The sequence below is a fragment of the Xenopus laevis genome, chromosome 6S (genome assembly GCF_017654675.1).
Source record: "Xenopus laevis strain J_2021 chromosome 6S, Xenopus_laevis_v10.1, whole genome shotgun sequence".
Lineage (NCBI taxonomy): Eukaryota > Metazoa > Chordata > Amphibia > Anura > Pipidae > Xenopus > Xenopus laevis.
Genome location: NC_054382.1, coordinates 60176093 through 60197484, shown reverse-complemented (window position 1 = coordinate 60197484; position 21392 = coordinate 60176093). Strand labels below are relative to the sequence as shown.

The following is a 21392-nucleotide window of genomic DNA, read 5'->3' as shown; positions in this document are numbered from 1 at the left end:
TTGTATGTTCTTCATATGTCTGTGTGAGAATTTCACCCACACGCCAAAAACAAAAAATATACAGGAAGTCTAAATGTGAATTTGATAGGGACCATATATTGCAAGCCCTGTATGTGCAAATAATGTACAATTTTTATCTCTAATTCTTCATAAATGTGTCCCTACTGTTTATAATTTTATAGGATTCTAAATGCAGCACCAGTTATTCCTTTACCATTTTATCATAGGGCTTTTAAAAATCCTTTATGCTAGTGCAATTTATTATATTATAAAAAAACAAACAATATATGCTGATGCTGTGTTTTATTTTTATATGCAAAATATTTGTTTATACTTATTTACTCAATATACATTTACTAGCCAGTCGTATGAAGGATTTAAAGATGTGTATGTCTTGGAACATAGGGGCTTTCATGTGAAGCAATATGTCAGGAATAAATGAAGAATAGAGTAAATTGGGTTTTAATGAAGACCAGAAATTAAATTAGACAGGCTTGATGTATTCCCTCTGTGGATCCTGGTAAAAAGACTCTACAATTGGAAAATAAACAAAAGGTCCAGCCATAGCATAATATTTACTCTGTAGACAAACACCTTGGTTTGATACCTCAATTCTTCTGACTTCACAGCGATTGTTACAGGTCAATTAAGTGTTTAGCACATTAGCAGACGTTAAAAACTGAAAGGCATTTAAAACTAAAATGGGTTTGACGGCATCATGCAGTGTGTGTCTTGTCGCATGTACGTAGTGTTAGAGCAGCAAGGAAGGGTAATCTAAAGCAGATTTACCATTTTGGGTGATGATGCTAAGGGAGGACATCTCTGAACTGGTATGTATGTATGGAGCAGGTTGACTCTCAGAGCACCTTGGGGGGCAGTGTCCTTAATAAGGGTGGTTGGAGGATTATGAGGAAGGAACGACAAGTTTTAGTTATAGGGGATTCTGTTAACAGAATGGTGGATAGAGTAATCTGTTGCAAGGACCCTTCATGATGAACGGTTTTCTGCTTGCCTGGTGCTAATGTTTGGAATGTGGTGAAAAGAGTAGACAGATTATTGGGGGGGGCTGGGAAGTCCCGACAGTCTTGGTGCGCATAGGTACCAATGACAAAGTTAAGAGTAGGAAATCCTCAAGAATGATTTAAAAAAACTATATCAAAACTTGAGGGCAAGGACCTCCAAGGTAATTTTCTCAGAGATTACCTGAGCCAATGTGTGAATGAGAGGTTGGTGTAGGGAGGAGGGCTTTTGGAGAACTGGACTGGTTTCTCAATTGGCTACAGGTTCTTTGCCAGGAATGGGCTGCACCTCAATGATGATGGTGCAGCTGCTTTGGGGGAGAAGATAGCTAGAGGGTTGGAGGAGATTTTACTACTAGCTGTGTGTGGGGGAGGGGGAGGCTGTAGTAAAGGATTCCATGGAAAACTGTTTAGATGAGGTAGTGGGCATAGTAAGGGAAAATGGGGAAGGGGATTTGGTTGGGGGTACTGTTAAGGACAATGATGACCAAATTTATATGTAAAATGCCACATTACATTACATTTATGCTTTCATTTGTAAGGAGTCTGACTGGTATTGAGAGAGCTGGAGGTGCTGGCGTTGGAGGGGAAATATGATGTGAATGGTGTTGCCAAAAAATGGCTCAATGAGTCACATGACTAGCTAATATCAGCAGCTATACTTTGTTTCAGAGGGACAGTGGCAATATAAAAGGAGGAGGCATATGTCTCTTTATTAGGCAGGATTTAAAAGCTAATATAAAAGAGGAATTGATGTTGAAAATGAGGTAGATGAAGACTTATGGGTGGAGTTTTTCACTGATTGTAAATCAGTCCAGCAAATTAATTGTAGGAGTATGCTATAGACCTCCTAATGTAAAACAAAACCCTTAATGGGACTGCATTAGGCACATTCATAATGGAAAATGATGTTGGAGTCCTTGTAGATAAAAAAAACTTGGCTGTAGCAAGCAGCTGCAAGGGCAAACAAGGTCTTGAGCTGTATTAAAAGGGGCATAGATTTACAGGAGGAGGGGGTTATTTTTCCACTGTACAGAGTGCTGGTAAGGTCCCATCTAGAATATGGGACATTATTGAATTAGAGAGGGTCCAGAGATGGGAAACTAATCTGGTAAAATTTATAGAAAATCTCAGCTATGAGGAAAGACTGACCAAGTTTGGATTGTTCACGCTGGAGAAGAAGGGCTTAAGGGGTATATGAAAACTGTGTTTAAATATTTAAGGTGATCATATAATAATCTCTCTAATGCTTTATTTACCAGTAGGTCCTTCCAGCTGACACAAGGGCATCCATTCCCATTAATTAGAAGAAAGGAGAAAGTGAAGATGTGAAATTCTCTCCCTGAATCAGTTATACTGGCTGATACATTAGCTAGCTTTAAGAAGGGGTTCAATGGCTTTTTAGGAAATGAGGGAATACAGGGTTATGAAAGATAGCACATAGTACAAGTTGATACAGGGACTGGTCCAATTGCCATCTTGGAGTTAGGAAAGAATGTTTTGCCCTTCAGAGAGAAAGAAGTTAATTTTTTTAAAAAAATATTATTTAAATAAAATGAAATAGGAGGCCTTTTCTTAATTTGGAACTTTCTGGATAATGATTTTCTGGATAACAGATCCCATACCTTTACTAAATATGGTATTGTTTACTAATGGAGGGTTTTCCTCACATAACACGGCAGCATATTTTAAGGGAAAAGTTATGTAAAAAAATGTAGATGAGTGAGAGCTGCTCTTCTTAGTGGATTTTTTTTAGATGATAATATGCTCAGAGTTCATGAGCAGAGTGAGTTAGGTAGATAGACAAATGGGTAATATCAGCAATGCTGAGGTCAGTGCAAGTTCCCATCTAGTAAGCTGCATAAAATCGACTAATAGACTGGAGTCCCAAACAGTGTACACAGGTGAATGCCCACAGGTGGCCCAATATGATTTACCTAAAGATTTGGTTTTCTGCCTATAATACAGTTGTATGCTATATTTATTTATAATACAGTGTAGCATTTTTAAATAATATTCTCATCTATATATTTTTAATAATTTATGTCCTTAAGTATTCTGGCCCACCTAACCTATGCTCTGATTTGTCTCTGTTGGGGCAGGTTACTTTCAAGTGGTAGCTTTTGGAATGAAAGTAATGCATTATTAATCTTAAAATCTCCTAGGTCAGAAAGACCTTTATAACCTCATTTGTTTGACATTCAGAAGTCTGCTAACATCAAGGGGGTTATTTACTAAAACTCATTCTACAAAATCAACCTAACTCCCGTCCAAATACATCTTCAAATGGTTAAAGAGACAGTTGCCATTGACTTTTACATGAATTTGACTAGTTTTAGATGGATTATATTCGGATTCAGGCTTTTAGTAGTTTCAGGGCATAATAAATCTCAAAAAAGGTTATGGTTTTTTCCCCTCAAAATTTTTTTGTTTTAGTCACTAAAAAAACTTGACTAGAAAAAATAGAGGTTTAATAAATAACCCCCTCCTCCAAGTCATGCAGCTTGATTTTTGGCCTTTTAATTTTTATGTATCCATGGGAATAGTACTGCTACTGAGTGAGTATTCTAAAGTATCCTAAAATTACAATAATCTCTTACAGTTAAACAAGTAGCGTCATTTTCATAGTTAATGATGTAGAAAAAATTGTTGAAATTTTAAGGTTTTTTGAATTCTCTGTGACCTTTTGTTAATGGTATCATTAAAGAAAATCAAATAAAAATCACTTTTTGTTGTGAATGATGTTTCCTTTATAAATACAATTACAGACAAAAACTTTCTAGTGCACACTTTCAACTAGGTGATTGAAATTCATTTTGTCACCCAGCTGTTCCTTCAATGCTGGAAATGTTAATTATGTGAATGAACTAAAAAAAAAAAAGCAGTACTTATGTCTATGCTGGTAACAGCACAGACATAGTGCCCCTCCTTAGTAGGCACCAGGGAGGAGGAATAATAAACAACAGCTAGTATTTTTATCTTTAATACACATTCACCCTCTACATTTCTTTTGTTTCAGGAGGTGGGAAGCATCATTGGAAAGGTCAGTAAAATCTATCATTTCTTTCTGTTCCCCCCTCAACACAGTGCAAATCTTCTCCATTCACAAACGTTCCTTTTGTTTCCATAACAGAAAGGTGAGACTGTTAAGAAGATGAGAGAAGAGGTAAGAATTTGTATTTGAGTGTGTTTTTAAATATATTCTTGATTAAACTGAAAGCTTCCTTTTGTCTCTCCTAGTCTGTTATTTAAAGAACAAGAGCACCACTTAGTGACTATGCATATTATTATCAACTCTCACCTTTGAACAATGTCTTATAATAAATTGCTAGTTTGCATAATTTATTGCATTGTTCACAGACCAGAACAGATCAATGTGTATTTAAGACAAGGCTTAAAAAGAAAGTTTTAACAAAAATAAATAATTTTTTTTAGAAACAAATTGCAGTCTTACAGTTTAGCAGCTAAATGTATAGACGCAAGGTGTAGACACAAAGATTTTTCTTGCCGAACGACCAATTTTAGCGAAGTCCGACCAATCCTTCAAAATTATTGTGCGGTTAGTGGGATTCGAACGATCTTATGATTTTTCAGCCGACATCTGTCAGAAAATTGATCAGCCAAGTTAAAAAATCTTTATTCGTCCGTGGGCAATCTATCTATGTTGGCAGGGACAAGCAGGCAGCTACCCTTTGTTTTCCTGGCAAACGGTCATTTTAGTTGATGGACAATTCGTACGATCGTACGATCATTTCGAGTTAATCGTGGTCTTACGATGACGATCGGATCTCTTAAAAATCTTTACATCAAATTTTATTATCAACATTGTCTCAATAGATCAGAGGTGTACACTGATAAAACGTATTGTTTATCATACTATACTGATATTTTGCTTACTTTATTCAATGTTGATACATGTATCGTTTGAATGAAAACTAATAAACAGAGGTATGTTAAAAAAAAATCTTTACATCTATAGCTAGCTTAAGGAGGTCCCTCTGTTACAAGGAAAACAGGCTAATACTAATTTAAGATTCTCCATTAAGTAATGTAAATTTCAAAAGGAAAAGTAGTTACATCCTCTGTATGTTGGCAAATGCACTGAGTTTGTCAAGTAAAATGGGAGAGCTAGAGTTAATTGCATGCTCTAAAAATTATGATATAATTGGTATCACTGAGACCTGGTGGGATGAAACATGTGACTGGGCTGTGAATTTAAATGGTTACACCCTTTTTTTGACGGGATTTTGATATAGGGATTAAAAAGGGTGGAAGAGTGTGTTTACATGTATAGCATGTACTAAAGAAATAACCAGTGTTGGCACTACTAGAAATAATTTTCTTTTGGATCTCGTAATAACTAATAATACCAACCTCTTCTCCTTCGGGATTATGTCGCAGAGGCAATGCTCAAGGCCGGATTTCAGCGCCGGGCATCCCTAGGCCACATGGTCTTATCACCGGGCCAGGTGGTCCTAGCACCCGCATCCCGCACCGCTTGCAAGCACAGGTGCACCAGAGCACAGAGGAGCCTGCTGTCCCCAGTGCTCCTCAGCAAGTGGCTGGGCGGAATGCGCCCCTAACAATTTGCCGTCCTAGGACCGGGCCTTTGTGGCTAAAAAAGATGCAACCTTAATAAATATATATGTCAGTATATTCCCCTTGTAAGCAAGGAACATTGTTGCAAAACAAAACCTTTGTGGTTCAATAGAAATGTTGGTGTTGAGGTGGGTAAGAAAAGATGTGCTTTTAAGGCTTTCAAGTTAGCTGGGACAGCCAAAACATTTATCAGGTACACAGAGGCCAATGAATGATGCAAAAAAAGCATGCAAGCTAAAATCGATATAGGAAAGGGTATCCAAAATCCAGATCCAATTCAAATTTATTTTTTAAATATGTAAATAGTAAAAAAATGAAGCAGGAAGGGGTAGGACCCTTAATATCGGAGGCGTGTCAGCTGGTTGATAAGAACAGAAAAAAAGCAGAGTGTTACATAAGATATTCCAAACCCAGAACAAACCTAAAGGTACCAGCCTCAGCTGACGCTTTTACCTATAACAACCTTTTGTTTCGGAAGGAGCCCTCCGCTACTCGAATGCCACCACGTCTTATAGTAAGAGGACCAAGGAGAGAGTTCGGGGCAGGCAAGTGAACCAAACATGAACTAGAGGAATGGAAAACAAGGAGCATGGTTGAGGGACAGACCGAGTTGATAACAATCATACAGAGCAGCAGAAAATCAGAAGTCAAGAACATAGTCGAGGTCACAGGCCGGGTCAAAACCAACAGTATCACAGTACAGAAACAGGATTCAAGAGAATGGGCAAAAAATGGGCAGAGGTCAGGACAGGCAGCAAACTAGGATTGGTCAGGAACAGGCTAGGTCAAGAACAGACAAGACAGACGTTAAATCACACCCAGGAACTATTAAAAATAGACCTATATTGTGCAAGGAACAATTGCCCCTTTAAATTTCCAAATTTCATGGCAAGTGTGATGACGTCAGACACAGTGCTCGTGTCAAACCTGGAAGTGGCACCAGCATGCCTCATTATTGAACGGTGCATAAAAAAGGAGGAAGCAGCGGGAATCCCCACTGCACCACTACACAAGCATGTATTCTTACACAGAGATTTTGAACTGTTATTTTTCATCTGTCAGTCTACACAAATGAGGAACCAGTTAATGAAGGTTTCCTTCTCAATAGTCCCAATTCTAGTAATACAACTAATGATGCATGGTTCACACATGAGAAAATTCAAAATAGACTAGATTATGTTAAGATAAACAAGGGTCCGGGACCAAATGGTATTCATCCCAGGGTACATAGCAAGTTTAGCTCTGTGTTTGCCAAACTTCTTTACTTAATTTTTTAGGATTCATGGAGGTCTGGTATAGTGTCGAGAGACTGGCAAATTGCTAATATGGTGCTGCTATTCGAAAAGGGATTTCGTTCTCAGAACTATAGGCCGGTTAGATTGAAATAAGTGTCAGGAAAGCTTGGAAATATCCCTTTTCAAAGAGGAACTAAGGGATACGATACTTTACTTCATTGCAAATAATAAAACTATGAGTTTGTCTCAGCATGGTTTTATGAGTAATAGATCTTGCCAGCTTAATTTAATTTATTTGTATGAGAAGGTAAGAAGGGACCTGGATTCTCAGATGGCAGTGGATGTGATCTACTTAGACTTTGCTAAAGCTTTTGATACAGTGCCACACAGAAGGTTACTGGTTAAATTAAGTAATGTTAGCCTGAAACATAATATTTGTACTTGGATAGAGAACTGGCTAAAAGATTCCAAGATTACAAAAAGTGCCACAGGGCTCTGTACTTGGTCCTTTGCTTTTCAACTTGTTTGTAAATGACTTGGAGGTGGGCATTGACAACTACTGTTTCTTTTCTTGCTTATGATACAAAATTGTGCAGAACAATAGGTTCCATGCAGGATGCTGCCACTTTGCAGAGTGATTTCACTAAACGGGAAAACTGGGCAGCAAACTTAATATACAGTTAATGCAAGTTATAAACTAAATGGCTTTATTGTGTGTTGTAAGTTTCCTTAACTGAATAGCATCCTAAGGGTTTTTTTTAGATAGCAAGTTGTCTAATTCTGGGCAGTGTCATTCTGTGGCCACTGAAGCAAATAAAGTACTGTCTTGCATAAAAAAGGGCATAACATTAAGGGATGAAAACATAATTTTGCCTCTTTATAGGTCCCTGGTAAGGTCTCACCTGGAGTATGCAGTGCAGTTTTGGGCTCCAGTCCTTAAGAGGGACATAAATTATCTGGAGACAGTGCAGATATGTGCAACTACAACAGTTTAGAGGGATGGAAGACTTAAATTATGAGGGTAGACTATGAAGGTTGGGGTTGTTTTCTCTGGAAAAAAAGATGCTTGAGAGGGGATATGATTACACTTTACAAGTACATTAGAGGACAAGACAAATAGCAGGGAATCTTTTTACCCATAAAGAGGATGACCACACCAGAGGCCACCCCTTTAGATAAGAGGAAATGAACTTTCATTTGAAGCAATGTCGGTGATTTTTCACAGTGAGGGCAGTAAGGTTGTGAAATGCCTGCCGGATGTTCTTATTGCTGATTCTGTTAATGCTTTTAAGAGTGGCTTGGATAATTTCTTGGATATGCATAATATTCAAGGCTATTGTAATACTAAAATCTATAGTTAGTATAGATATGTGTATATATAGTTTATGTGAGTGTATAGAGGGATCATTGTGTGTATGTATGGATGCTGGGTTTCATTTGGCGGGGTTGAACTTGATGGATCTTTTTTCAATCCGATTTAACTATGTAACTATTTTAGTATTCTATTTATGTATGCAGTAGTGACAGGAGCACATATTATTGCACTGAACTCATGATGGTGAAGGAGCACATAGTCATGCACTAAACTCATGATGGCCTTTAAGCTGCTGATAAGGTAAAGTATGTCAAGTAAAAAGAGGAGAATAGATGGGCCATCGCTTGGAAACTGCACTGAACTGAGATGGAACAATCGAAAACTAGTAAACTTGACAAGCCTTTACAACCACTCAATGTAAAGTTTCTCTCTGACAGATGGCAGGCTTTGTCTTTCCACAGTATGCACAGTCATAACTACAACCAGATATCAACTAGAGAAAGTACCATATGGCTGCCAATCATATCTTTGTTTTTAAAAGAAATTGTTCAACCATCAACCTCGCTCGTACCAGTTAACTTCAAACAGCAGGCACTCATGCTCTGTACTGGATAAATGTGTGTTCCTTCCTGATGCTGCTGTTTCAGTTAAGGCCACGAGAGGGATTGTAATCTGTTGCTGACTATGCATGCTGTCTGCTGTTCAAAGTTAACAGGGGTTTAAAGGAGAATTCAACTCTAATGTTAAAAACCCCCTACCCACCTACCCTACATAGACCCCCCTCTCTCCTCCACCCAGTGTTACCCGGGCAAATGCCTCTAACGTTTTCTTTATCCTTCGGTGCAGATTCAGGCATCGGCGTTCACGGGCACCATCTTCTTCTCTTCGGAAATCTTTGGAATGAGACTGGTGTGGTGGCGCATGCACAGTTAGAGCAATTTTCTGATTCAAGACAACTGCGCATGTGTCAAAACTCAAGAAAGTTGCCAAAGCGCTGGTCTCATTCAGAAGGTTACCTAAGCAGCTGAAGATGGTGCCCGTGAACTCTGATGCCTGAATCTGTACCAAGGGGTAAGTAAAGCATTAGGGGCCTTTGTAGGGTAGGGTTTTTTTTAACTTTAGTGTTTAGTTCTCCTTTAAGGGCACAAGACAGATCTTATTTGTTCTATGCTTGTTAGCTGTCGTTTCACATTAATTGGTAGAAACAGAAGACAATAGTATTGTTGATGGCTATACTGCTGTTTAAAGGTAACTGTTACAGGGGTTAAATTTAGCAGGAGATGATCCTATTATTGCTGGCTATATTGTGAAAGGGTTTATGCTAGAAGGGGCAAGTTTAGGGCAAGGTTTGCAGTAATCATTAATTTGCAGTGCACAGAACAAATATGTAGAGGCCAGTGCAGGGCACAAAAAGTGGGAGAGCTGTGCAAAAAGGTTTAAGAGGCAGGAGTCACATTCTCCCCATGAGAAAGTGGGAGATACAAATAAAAGAGGGGTGTAAGCTGAAGAGCAGGAAGAGGTAGAGCAGTATGAAAAGCTAAATAAAATAAAAGATTAGAAAAAATTCTGGAAGAAAAAAAATAATTAGAAGAGAGCAAGACAGAGATGTATAAGAAAATAAAATGGAAAGAAGAGCTGGGGACAAAAATGTAAGGTTAGTAGTATGTTGGTACAAGAGGAGGGTTGTGGGTGCACTCCTGAGGCCATATAAAAACATATTTCAATACAATAATCCCTTTTCTAAAAAAAGAAAGACAGGGTTTTTTGTTACAAAGTTCTGATCATAAAATTGGTAAGCCGCCATACCACGTCAAGGTAAACCCCATAAGGCGGTCCCTAACCTGTTTACCTGTGATCAAAATATAAAACCTTGGTTTCAATCTGTGGACTAGATCCTCCCCCGCCACCTGCATATGCGGCTTTTGAAGGGGAGACTACCCAGACCAACACCCATTTTAAAAAAAAAAAGTGATTGTGAAGAGACTATAATAAAGGCAAAGTAAAGTTGTATATATAAGTGCACACTTGTGTGTGTATGTGAGTATAAGTATAAGTACAGGTGTGGGTATCGATGTAGAAGGAGATGAAAAAGGAAAAGCTAAATGAGGAGTGTAATAGGAGTAATGTGTGTGGGTCTGTGCAAGTATTACCAAGTGATAAGTGCAGCAGATATAATGAGTGTCTCACAGGCGTTGGTAATAAAAAGGCTAAAGCCTCCCCAGCCGCTAGTACAAACAGTACTTGTTTGTGGTGCAAAACGGCATAGTGGTGGAATTGTACCTTACTTTTGTAATGATTGGAGAGCATTGTCCTGACAGACCTTCAGGAAGGGGATCCATTTAGTGTCAATTCTTTAAAGGAGAACTAACCCCTAAAATGAATATGGCTAAAAATGCCATATTTTATATACTGCACTTATTGCACCAGCCTAAAGTTTCAGCTTCTTAATACCAGCAATGATCCAGAACTTCAAACTTGTCACAAGAGGTCACCATCTTGGAAAGTGTCTGCGACACTCACATGCTCAGTGGGCTCCCAGCAGCTGTTGAGAAAATAAGCTTAGGGTTTTTTGCAAATGATCAAGCAGAAAATTAGGTTGGCCTGTAATATTAGCTGATGCTACAATGCTGATTATTAAATTCTGATGCTAATTGTACTGGTTTCTCAGCTACTATATAATAATTATCTGTATTATTGTCAGCCTTATACTGTGACATTTATATTCTATGAGTATTTAAAATGTGTTGTGTTAGGGTTGCAGTCACTGTTTTCGGTTTCTAACTGTATATAATGTACTTGGTGTGCCAGTTATTACCTATTACTGCTTACTGTGTATCATGTGTTTGTGGACCAACAATACACTGCTCTCAGAATATAATGAACTTGGGATCCCAGTGGCAGCTCCTTCTTAAAATATTATTGTGCTTTTTACCATATATTCTGTATTTGGGTCAGCCAACTGCTGTTTACAGTGTTCTTGAGGCAGGACATACTGCTATTTTTTCATAATGTGATATGATGCTATTACCCATATCACTGGCAGATTTCTAGCATGTCTAGGGTAAATTCCTCTATCAATTTACAGCAGTGTTTTCTGGCATGTCTGAGATTTATACTGATTATCCATTTTCTAAGGTGACTATTGGCATTTCTGGGGTTAATGAAATCCTGTATTAACTGCGGTTAATAGCAGTTCTGGTGTTAATGCTCAATATTAATTTTCTACAGTGACTACTAGCATAATGGTTCAGTATTTGAGTTGCAAATGGCACTGGTGTTGCTGCACTAGTAAATCCAACACAGTCCAGCATCAATCAACATGTCACAGCATGTCACAACATATATGTAAAAATGAACCCATTGTTCATGAAATGTTTTCCAGGTTAGTGTTAATGTGACCTTTTGATTGCTGTTGGATTAAGTTGTGTTGTTAATAAACATGGAAAAAGTGAAATGGTTTTGACTTAAAGTGTCCAAACTAGAAAGTATTGGTGGGTGAGGCTTATGATAATGATATGTGTGGCTTATATTATGCCATATTTTTCCGCACATACCATCCCTCCACTTTTTTGATCCCAATTCAAGCACAGATTACAGATGGTGTTGTGGAGATTCAGGATTTATGTAACTGCTAAAATGACTTAAGACAAATAAAGTTGATAATACATTGCATTGTGAAGAAAAATTTTTTAGCTTAATGGGAGATTTAAAAGGAGGACACAATTGGTTCTTAGAGGCTGTACAACTTTGGAAATGACGATAAAAATACTTGACCTATTTTAGGAAGAATAACAAATAAAAAATCTATAAAAAAAAAAGGATTGTAAAAGTGATACATATATTGGCTAACAATAAGAATACATTGCAAGTTTTCTAAACACCAAGGCCCCTTTGTCAGGCAGAATTTTGCCTGACAACTTCAAATTCAAATCGGCAACCATTTGGAATAAAGTCTGCTAGTGAGGTGTTTCAACAGAGCTGTCTGAGTGGCTTGAGAAAAGACAGAGAATGGTCTGAAATGTTGACAAGTGTTTGGGGTCAGAGCCCATGTCCCAATAAAGGCATTTTAAGAAAATAAATCACTGACTGGTGCCGTCAATAACTAGTGAGGTGTTTCAACAGAAACATGCAGAAGCTTTTGGAAACAATAAAGGCGTCCACATAATAGCAGATGATTATAGCTGCTTCTACTAAACAAGGACATTATGACATTATGACAAGTTATAGAGAACCCAAAAGCTTCATTTTAAGTTCAAGGATAACATCTAGTACTTGGTAAAGAAGTTCATGGAATACATCACAAATATGGATATTTTGTGGCAATTGGCCCAGAGCAGGACAAAGCCCTAAAGTCACTAAATAGCAGCCTCACACAAACTCTAGCTCTTGATTACTTTGATTCAGAAGTATGTATACTTAATAGATTATATAATACTTAAAGATATCTAAACAAACTAAATACAGACATTATAGCCATAAGCAAAATCACTTTAGTTTCAATTACACATTTTGCATAAATAATTGAAGAGTAATGGCTTGGAAACCATTAGAACCTTGAAACATGAATTAGGGAGGCCACTGTGTATTCAAGCATGTTATTGTGGTAAAATGTAATAGTAGCTGATAATGAAATTTTTTCAACAAGAAAAAAGTAGAATCATGTCACTTCAAATGTGCATTCATCTGCCTCTATCAGTACTGTTATTTTCCTCATTTTAATTTACATTCTTTTTCTTGGGGAATCTAATATGTAGGAAGACAAATTAAAGTATACGCTAAGCTATACAAAATATTCCAAAAAAAGTATCAATGTAGATACAAAAATATTGTATATATTGTATTATAAGTTTGGTTGGTAAAACTGGAGAGGATGTCAGAATGTGCTTGAGAATAAATATGATAAAACGTGTTTTGTTTACAACAATCGGTGAGATTAAACGTTTTGCTAAGGGGTAAGATGATATTGATACTGAAATAGTTTTTTAAGATCTCATCCTATTTAGGACTGTCACTTTAACTCATAACAAGTGTAGCCATATTCTGCTACTGCAAGAAATCTAGAACGGATTTCCTTCTTTGTGGTGCTACAGAAGTCCTGTGTCTCCACTACAGTGGAGAGCAGGTACACTATAATTTGGAGTGCCTTCACCCAGAGTCAGGACAGACTGGGCTGTATCACCCCTCCCTGGGAACTTTCCTGATCAACAATCACACATACACACAGGAAAGGTTGATGGATTTACTGGCAGGTCACTGTACCTGAGGGGAATTCCCACTTATGTGGCAGTTGCTTCAGAGTCCTGAGAAGGACTCTCTTCAGCTTTCTGTGCCCTGACAATAGCATACTTTGCTTTCAGAACCCTGTGCTTCAGACCCCTTTCCTTCCACACCCTAAATAGAGCACTGGAGGTTCCCTACTGATTACACTGCCAAAAAGATATTCAAACATTTGACAAGACCAGAAAAAATAGTTCAGTATCAGGCTTTTCGGCCCTGTCCATGACTATCCAAAAATAGCAGTTTTGGGTACCTTGTTTCTAACTGGTAAATCAATGCTATAGTAAGTAGATTTTAATGTTACTCTTATGTAGGAATCATATTGTATACTTTATGTATTTATGTATAGAACCTAACCAGTTTTCATACTACACCCAAATCCACCAATTCTTCACACTCAACACATTTTGGTTAGCGTTTTGATGCAGCATTAACAGTTTTTGTCAATGCTACATATGCTGTGTAAGGTATTATGGCCTGTTTGACTCTGAAGGATAGTTGGGACCATAGAGGAAGCTTGAGTACAGGCAGTAAAAAAGTCCAGAAACGTGGTACCAGAAGGGTTAAACAGCCTCAAAAATATATTCCAGGCTCAGGCCAGTTCAGGCGTCAAACAGGATGGTCAGAGATAGACAGAAAGGTCAAATACTGGAAGATCGACAAAGAAAAGCAATTTACAATATACGCAGGAGCTTACGCCATCTGGCGTTCCTCACACTGTTATAGTAGTACACAAGAACTAAGGCTTTATTCATCTGTTGAACTGTGATGGGATTTTTGCCTTATATGGGCCAAAAATCATTCATTGTAAAAGGAAGATGTCATTTCAGGAAAGAAGAACTAAAAGCTTTAGGACTCTAGGGATCTGGAAAATTTATTGTTTTTAGAGTTACATACGGCATATAGAAAAATGTTCCAACTACTGAATAGAATGATTGAAGTGTTTTGATTCAAATCTGCTTTTTAATAGAATTCTATTGCATTTTTTTAGCTCTATCCAAATTTTTATATTGTTCTACATACGTACATTCCTTTTTTTTCAATGACTATCACTTGTGTAGTTTTGTTCATGTTATATATAGAGAACCTAAATGCATAATCTAAAATGTTGAATACAAAATTGTATATAACAGGGAGTATGTATAAACAAAGAGTACACAGTTTGTACATTTGCAACCATATGAATAAACAGCAATTATGTTTTAAGACATGCTGCTATCTGTAGAATAAGCCCACAAGCTGGAGATCCAATAACCGAAGGACATGTACACTGCAGACATGTACAAGGTTTAACATGGCAGTCCCAGCACGATATATATATATATATATAAATTAACTATCATAAACACTGGAAAAATATTTAATGTTATATTTAAAAAAAACATTGTAAGGGGCCATTCCACAATCTATATCCTAAGTTAACATCTTGTAAAGCACTGTAAACACTTGTGGTGCTGTATAAATTAATGAATTTAATGTAATACAAATATATTAGAGAGCTAACCCCCCCATGACTAAAAGTCACATTCCCTTCTCCGCTGGCCCCCTCTCCCTGCTTTCTCCCCACATAGTGTCTAAAAAAATACATGCCACATCTGGCAACACTGACCTATATTTGAAGAGTAGGGCACCGGAGCTCAGGGAGCCATGTTTAGAAGTTTTCGTATCTTTGTGACGTGAGCAACAACACTTCAGTCATTGGCTAATGTGCAGTTGGAGTCGGAGAGCTCCGAAAATTACTAAAAATAAAGAAGAGGGTCCGGAAGATACCGAACATGGCGTCCCTGAGCTTTGCTGTGCTATTCTGCAAATTTAGGTCAGTATTTCCAGATGGGACACGTATTCTTTTTAGCAGCTATGTGGGTAGAAAGCAGGGGGGGGGGCAGTGGAGAAAGAAATGGGACTTTTAGGTGTAAGGGTGGTTTGTTCTCCTTTAAGATTAACAAAACGTTTGAGCTGGATTATGGACCCTTAAGGAGCATAATCCAGATCACTGGGCCAGGCAATGTACTGGAAGAGAAGCTTTTAGAAGATTTGTTTTTTAGTGTCACATATAAATGAAAACAGTTTTTATACAAACAGGGGTGCAGACAGTGTCTAGAATATGTATGCAAGTGCTCACTTTCAATACACAACTGAAATTAGGCCCTGCCCCACAGAATTTACAGCCTCTGCGGAAGAGACGTTTCAAACAGATAAGACACTTATTGATGTTGGTAATCATATACTGTAGGTTACAGGCAGGTGTGTGTCCCCTAGCTATGATGTTCTCCAGCAAACAGTAATATTCCGAATAAAAAACAATGTATGACATCTATACACTATAGGACTTGGAAATAACTTTGTATGTTGACACCTGCCATCTTGTGCAACTATAAATGCTATTTACCAACTTTATGTTTGCATGAAATAATTACACTTTTGTATTGAATGGACTACATTCCCCATGCTGCTGACTTCTTTTAGATACTTTTGTTTAAATGCCTTTAAGCTGTTAAATAATTGGCCTTATCAATTTCACTATAAACAATTCTCTCAATACGTGGTAAATGTTCTGACTATAACTGTTGCTTTTCATAGAGTGGTGCTCGAATCAACATATCAGAAGGCTCCTGCCCAGAACGGATCGTTACAATAACAGGACCAACAGATGCAATTTTTAAGGCATTTTCAATGATTGCTCTCAAGTTTGAAGAGGTAAAATTAAATATGTGGAGATTAAATATATTTGAATATTGTTCCTATGTAATCTGAAAGCAAATCATACATTAATATTGCTAGGTTTGTATTTATTTTTAAAGATCCATACAAATTACATAATACTTTCCTTAATGGCGAAAGGAATCTTCCTCCACTTAAAGTGATTTTAGTTGTAACAATGTGGGAACAGGAATAATGGGTCAATTTGCAAGCTGTTTGATCCTTTTTTTGGCTTGCGTAGACTATAGTTACAGGCATTTGCTTCCACTAATGCACATTAATGGCAAAGACAAAAAGAAAGGACCGTACAGTTTGGCCCCAAAGCAGATCAAAAGTTAAAGAATAATCATACACCTTCAGCTCTGTAACTGCATAATTAAATTATGATGTCATTTTTTTTATATTTCATATAACATTTCTTGCTTTTTTTCTGTATATATTATGCACAGCATACATTATAATATTGGAAGTTACAAAGAGTAATAAAGCTAATGGGAGTTATATTTTTAATTTATCAATATTATGCAGCTACTACATAATTATAATGGCATGCGCAATCTGTTTACCCTAATAAATTTGAGTTGATCGAATTTGCATCTAGAGTTTAGATGCAAATAATTGATCTGTGTCAAATAGTTGAAAATAAATTTGGCCTATATTTTAGAACATGGCTAATCATGATTTACACAGCTGTAAAAATAAGTATTGTAAATTGTATTAATGCATATGTTTGATTAAATTAGGACTTTTTAATAATTTGACAAGGATTGCATAATGCATATTATTGCTCTCTCATATAGCCAAAAGACTCATAGCAGATATTTTGTTGCCACCTGTTCAGTGGCAATAATGAAGCACATATTAGTAATGAATTCTGTACAAAGGCTAATTTTAAAGCTAAAATTACAAAATTATATATTATCCCATTATACCGCAATTTACATTTTATAGATTAAAGGGCTAGTTTACAAAGGCATTGTGCAAAGTGTGTTTTTCTGTGAAAATGACTGTACCCACAATACCACATTTCCCCCACAATTCCAACATCACTGCGGGCACCCTGTAAGTAGCATCTGCTTTAGCTGCTCCAATACATATATGGAAAGATGTTTCAAATTTCCATAAAGAAAGAGAATTTTGTATATTCTAATTATATATGCAACATTTGCTTCTTCAGTGTGTGTTTGTTTCAGTGGGCCAACACACAGGCATTGCCACATTTGTAATTGTGCAAATGCATGATGAAAATATATTAGAGCACATGTACTTAGATGTTACAAGTGCTTCCCACATGTTATCTCCTCAGTGAAGAAAATATAGCATTTAGGATAAGGATTTTAAAAACAATGGGACTTGTTGTATGGTGCTCATTTCCACCGGATCGTGTAGCGGATCGTGGTAGTTCTGAAGAGATGCATCAGTTCAGTTTAAGGCCACAGAGGGACTGGGTGAAGAGGTATTGGCCACTAAAGGTTGGAAAGCGAAAGCAGTGACACAGATAGGACACTTACTCTGGCTTTTTAGTGAGCTCACAAACAGGGTTGGACCCCCTTCCACACCCCTTTGACCTAGCTGGTTGGGCAGAATTTTTCAGTGGTGGTAGAGGTGCAGAAGAGGGCCCAGGGAGTGACCCTTCATCAGGCCCAGCAGAGGCAGCCCCAGGAGCCTACTTTGGTATAGCTCAACCATAAGATCTTGTCTCAAAGCAGTCAACTCTTGATAAACAGTTGTATATTCCCCAGCCTTCTGGACCTTCGCCCTCCTGGCCACAATTTTGTTTCTGATCACCTCTTCAGGTAACTGAAGCGATTATATGTCGTGTGTCTGTCACGGCACAAATCAATTACATAGCTTACATGATCCGCCACCTGCTGCCATAGTTGTCTGCATCTGGCAGCAGTGAGCCAATGGGAGTGCACAACAAACAACATGTCCCATTGTCGCAGTACCTCATTTACTAACACCATATTCTCCTCACTGGTGAAATGTGGACTGATTTTGGAGGCCGGTCCCTTCTTTGCCTCTTCATTCTCCTGCTGGATTTTGGGGCTGATAGTGGGGCTCTCTTCTTAACCCTACCTGATGGGTTGTCCCCATAATCCTCCCCCCTCCCCTACCTGCTGAGCACTTCTCCTGGGGTCCCCTCCCCCACTAAACAACCTTATTTTTACCCTGCCTCAGGACCCACTGCCAAGCAAGATGATCTCCTGCAAGGGCACTGAGAAATCTTCCTCCTCCAATTCCTCGGTGGCCCTTGCCCTCCACTGTCCTGGCTGCAGTTCCAGATGCTTCTCCCTCCCCCTCCCACTCACTGGTTTCACTAACTGTGGCCCCCCTTTCTAAACCCTGCCCCTGAGACCCTGGACTTGTTCGAGAAGCAGCTCCCTCCATGCATTCGTCTTGGCCCTCCTCAAACAAGTCCTGAGCCCCCACATCACTAACTTCCTCCCCCCATTCCTCCCCCACTCTACCTCCTTCTACAATTTTTTTTGCCAGATGTGCCTCCTTCTCCCTTGCAAACTGACCATCTATGCTCCTAAGATGGTGTCTGGAAAATATGATAAAATTGTAAAATCCTACTGATATTTTTGTGAATAATAATAAAAAAAACCAAAAATGAGTTTATTGAAATATGAAAATTAGAAAAAAACAAGCTTTATTAAATAACCCCCTAAGTCATAGTCAGCTATAAAAGAACAGGTGACAGAATGTAATTAAAGCTGGCGGGGAGTTGGGCTTAACAAAAGGAATACTGAAGTCCCTAAGGGTTGACACATACGGGTATTTTATTTCTTTCAGAGGAACACAAACAATCTACATTTTCTTCTGGTCATGTGTTCATTTTTCCATCTTGTACTGTTTTTATTTTATACATTATTGTGTAAAGTACTGCATGCACACAGAATTCATATACAGTGTAAAATAAATGGATTCTCCAATGTTTAATATATTTTAAATTACATTTTTCTTTTCAGATCCCATAACTTGCTCTTTGGGGGTTCCTAAGGCTTTAAAGCTAATCACTGGTCGGCTTTTAGAAGCTGCACCAGGTTTAAGGTGACAAAGAGGATGATAGGTGCCCTTTCAGTTTACTATGTACTCAACATACACTAAAAGCCACTGTAGACAGAAGAAGAAATGTGTGTATGCTTACAGGTCATTTTACATTTCATCAAGTTATCAGTCTTCATATAAGTTCTTAAAAGAATTTCAGACACAGATTATGATTTATTGTTGCCCTACAATTTTAGTTATGTCAAATTACTTGTGCTGGGCATTGAACCCGTGATGTTCAGATTACACATACAGTAATTACAATCTATCTCAGACCTATAAAAGAGGCGATGTGATTCTTTGACTCTGTTAGTAGCGGTTGAACTCAGCCTACTTTTATTATTTCTAAAAAGGAAGCTTGATCTTTTACTTGTTTAACAACAACTTTCCCAGATAAGCTTCACCAGGAACACATCAACATGCACCGTGTACATGTGTCTCATTTAGCAGATATGGGATATGTGTTTTGCATATATAATTCTGTAAAATAAATTTAAAAAGAAAACTTGTTATTAAGATTTTAGTTTTACAATATATTTATGTTACAGTATCACTGATACTGAAATTATCTTAGATTATTGTTTTTTTACAGTACCATTGATAAGGAAATTATCTTAGATTATTGTTTGTGCAGGACATTATTTCCTAGTCACCCATGGCCAGCATTCACCAATGGGTTAACTGCCCTTCGGGCCAATGGACAGGACTTCCTCCAAAGTTAAAAGTCAACTCCTCCCCCCACTCACCTGTCTTTTTTTGTCCTGTCCGTGGTCAATGGATAATGGATGCAGGTCGTCGGTAATGCGGCCATTTATCCCAGCACTGGGGTTTTTTCTCTCAGCCTCTCTCTTTTTCCCCTCGTTTGCCTGCTGGAAGCCCAAATGCTCCCCTGTTAAGGGGTTAGCTAAGGGGGGCCGGAACTGGTGCAGGGGTGCCAGGAGGCCAGCCATACCTCCCCATAAGCGGGTTAGGTGGCAGGAGCGCAAGACAATGTGGAACAGGACAGCGTTCGACGCTGCTGTGTGGTGCGGCGGAAGCCAGGCGGACGCGCTCTGATGACGTCACTGGAGGCGCGCAGGCTTCGGATACCAGCCGCATCGCTGAACGAGGAAGCGATGAGTAGGGAGACATGCGCCACGGCTGGAAGCTGAGAGGCGCATAGTCAGACGATCCTTGCGCCCTCAGTACATCCAAATAGGATATTGTGAAGAGTGGGTAAGCTGAAGCCTGGGGCGCCATGTTGGGTAAGGGCTGAGCAATTAAAGCCCTTGGCGCCAAAAGTATCCACCAGGCAGTATGCATAGGCATAAATAGAAGGTCCTGTGCTGCAGTTTTAGAGTTTTATGCTTGACAAGGCATCCTCTTTATAAGGGGTGTGTCAGGTAGGATCTTGCCCTTCCTGTTTCTGAGAAGTAAGCTGTGTGGCAAGCAGCTCGCGTATGGATCCTGGAATGCCGGGCAAACCACCTCACCCCAAGGGGAAAGGTAAAAAAAAAAAAAAAAAAAGGAGAGAGAGAGTGTGATGCTTTAAAGAGGTAAACACTTTTTATTTCTGTTGTCATTTTGCAGCCTTCCTGCCGCTGAAAAAAAGGACAAGCCTCCAGAAAAGTCCAGTCCTATGACACAGAATCAAGAGGAAGCAGGGGTGTCACAAGTTCCAACATCCCAAGCTTTTACGGATTCCTTGGCGGAAGTGATAAAACAAGCAGTTGTACAGGGTTTCCAAGAAGTGTCGAATGTCAAGAAGAGACCGAGACATTCCTATACAAGGCCAACAGAATCTTTTTCGGATGTTTCAGAAGGCGAATTGTCTGACATTTCTGAGTTCCACTCATTTGGAGGTTCAGAGGAGGGGGAGATAGACTCTGAAGAGGAGTCAAGTTTGGATCTGGCTATCATAGAGCCATTGATAAAAGCAGTACGTCAAACATTGACATTTCCTTCAGAACCCTCGAAGCTATCCTCAGCAGACAGATTGTTTCCAGCATTAAAGAAAAGGTCGGCCTGTTTTCCAGTCCATGCTTCTATTAAAGAAATAGTGAAGTCGGAATGGAAGAAGACAGAGAAGAGACCTCAAACATCAGGAAAATTCCTAAAGAAATATCCCTTTGAAGAGGGGGAAGCAAAATTCTGGGATGCCACTCCTAAGGTGGATGCGGCAGTAGTGAGGCTTGCTAAGAGGACCACGTTACC

The 21392-nt window shown here is 38.5% G+C and overlaps 1 protein-coding gene across 15 annotated transcripts in view; it reads left to right on the top strand.

Moving 5' to 3' along the window:
- The window catches only part of pcbp2.S (poly(rC) binding protein 2 S homeolog), a 495331-nt gene that overhangs the window by 429366 nt on the left and 44573 nt on the right, over positions 1-21392 (top strand). For all 15 annotated transcript variants that reach the window (XM_041567631.1, XM_041567629.1, XM_041567630.1 and 12 more), the window contains 3 exons: positions 4039-4062; positions 4153-4185; positions 16026-16142. In XM_041567631.1, coding sequence (XP_041423565.1) covers positions 4039-4062; positions 4153-4185; positions 16026-16142 — 174 coding nt within the window. The remainder of the gene's footprint in view (positions 1-4038; positions 4063-4152; positions 4186-16025; positions 16143-21392) is intronic.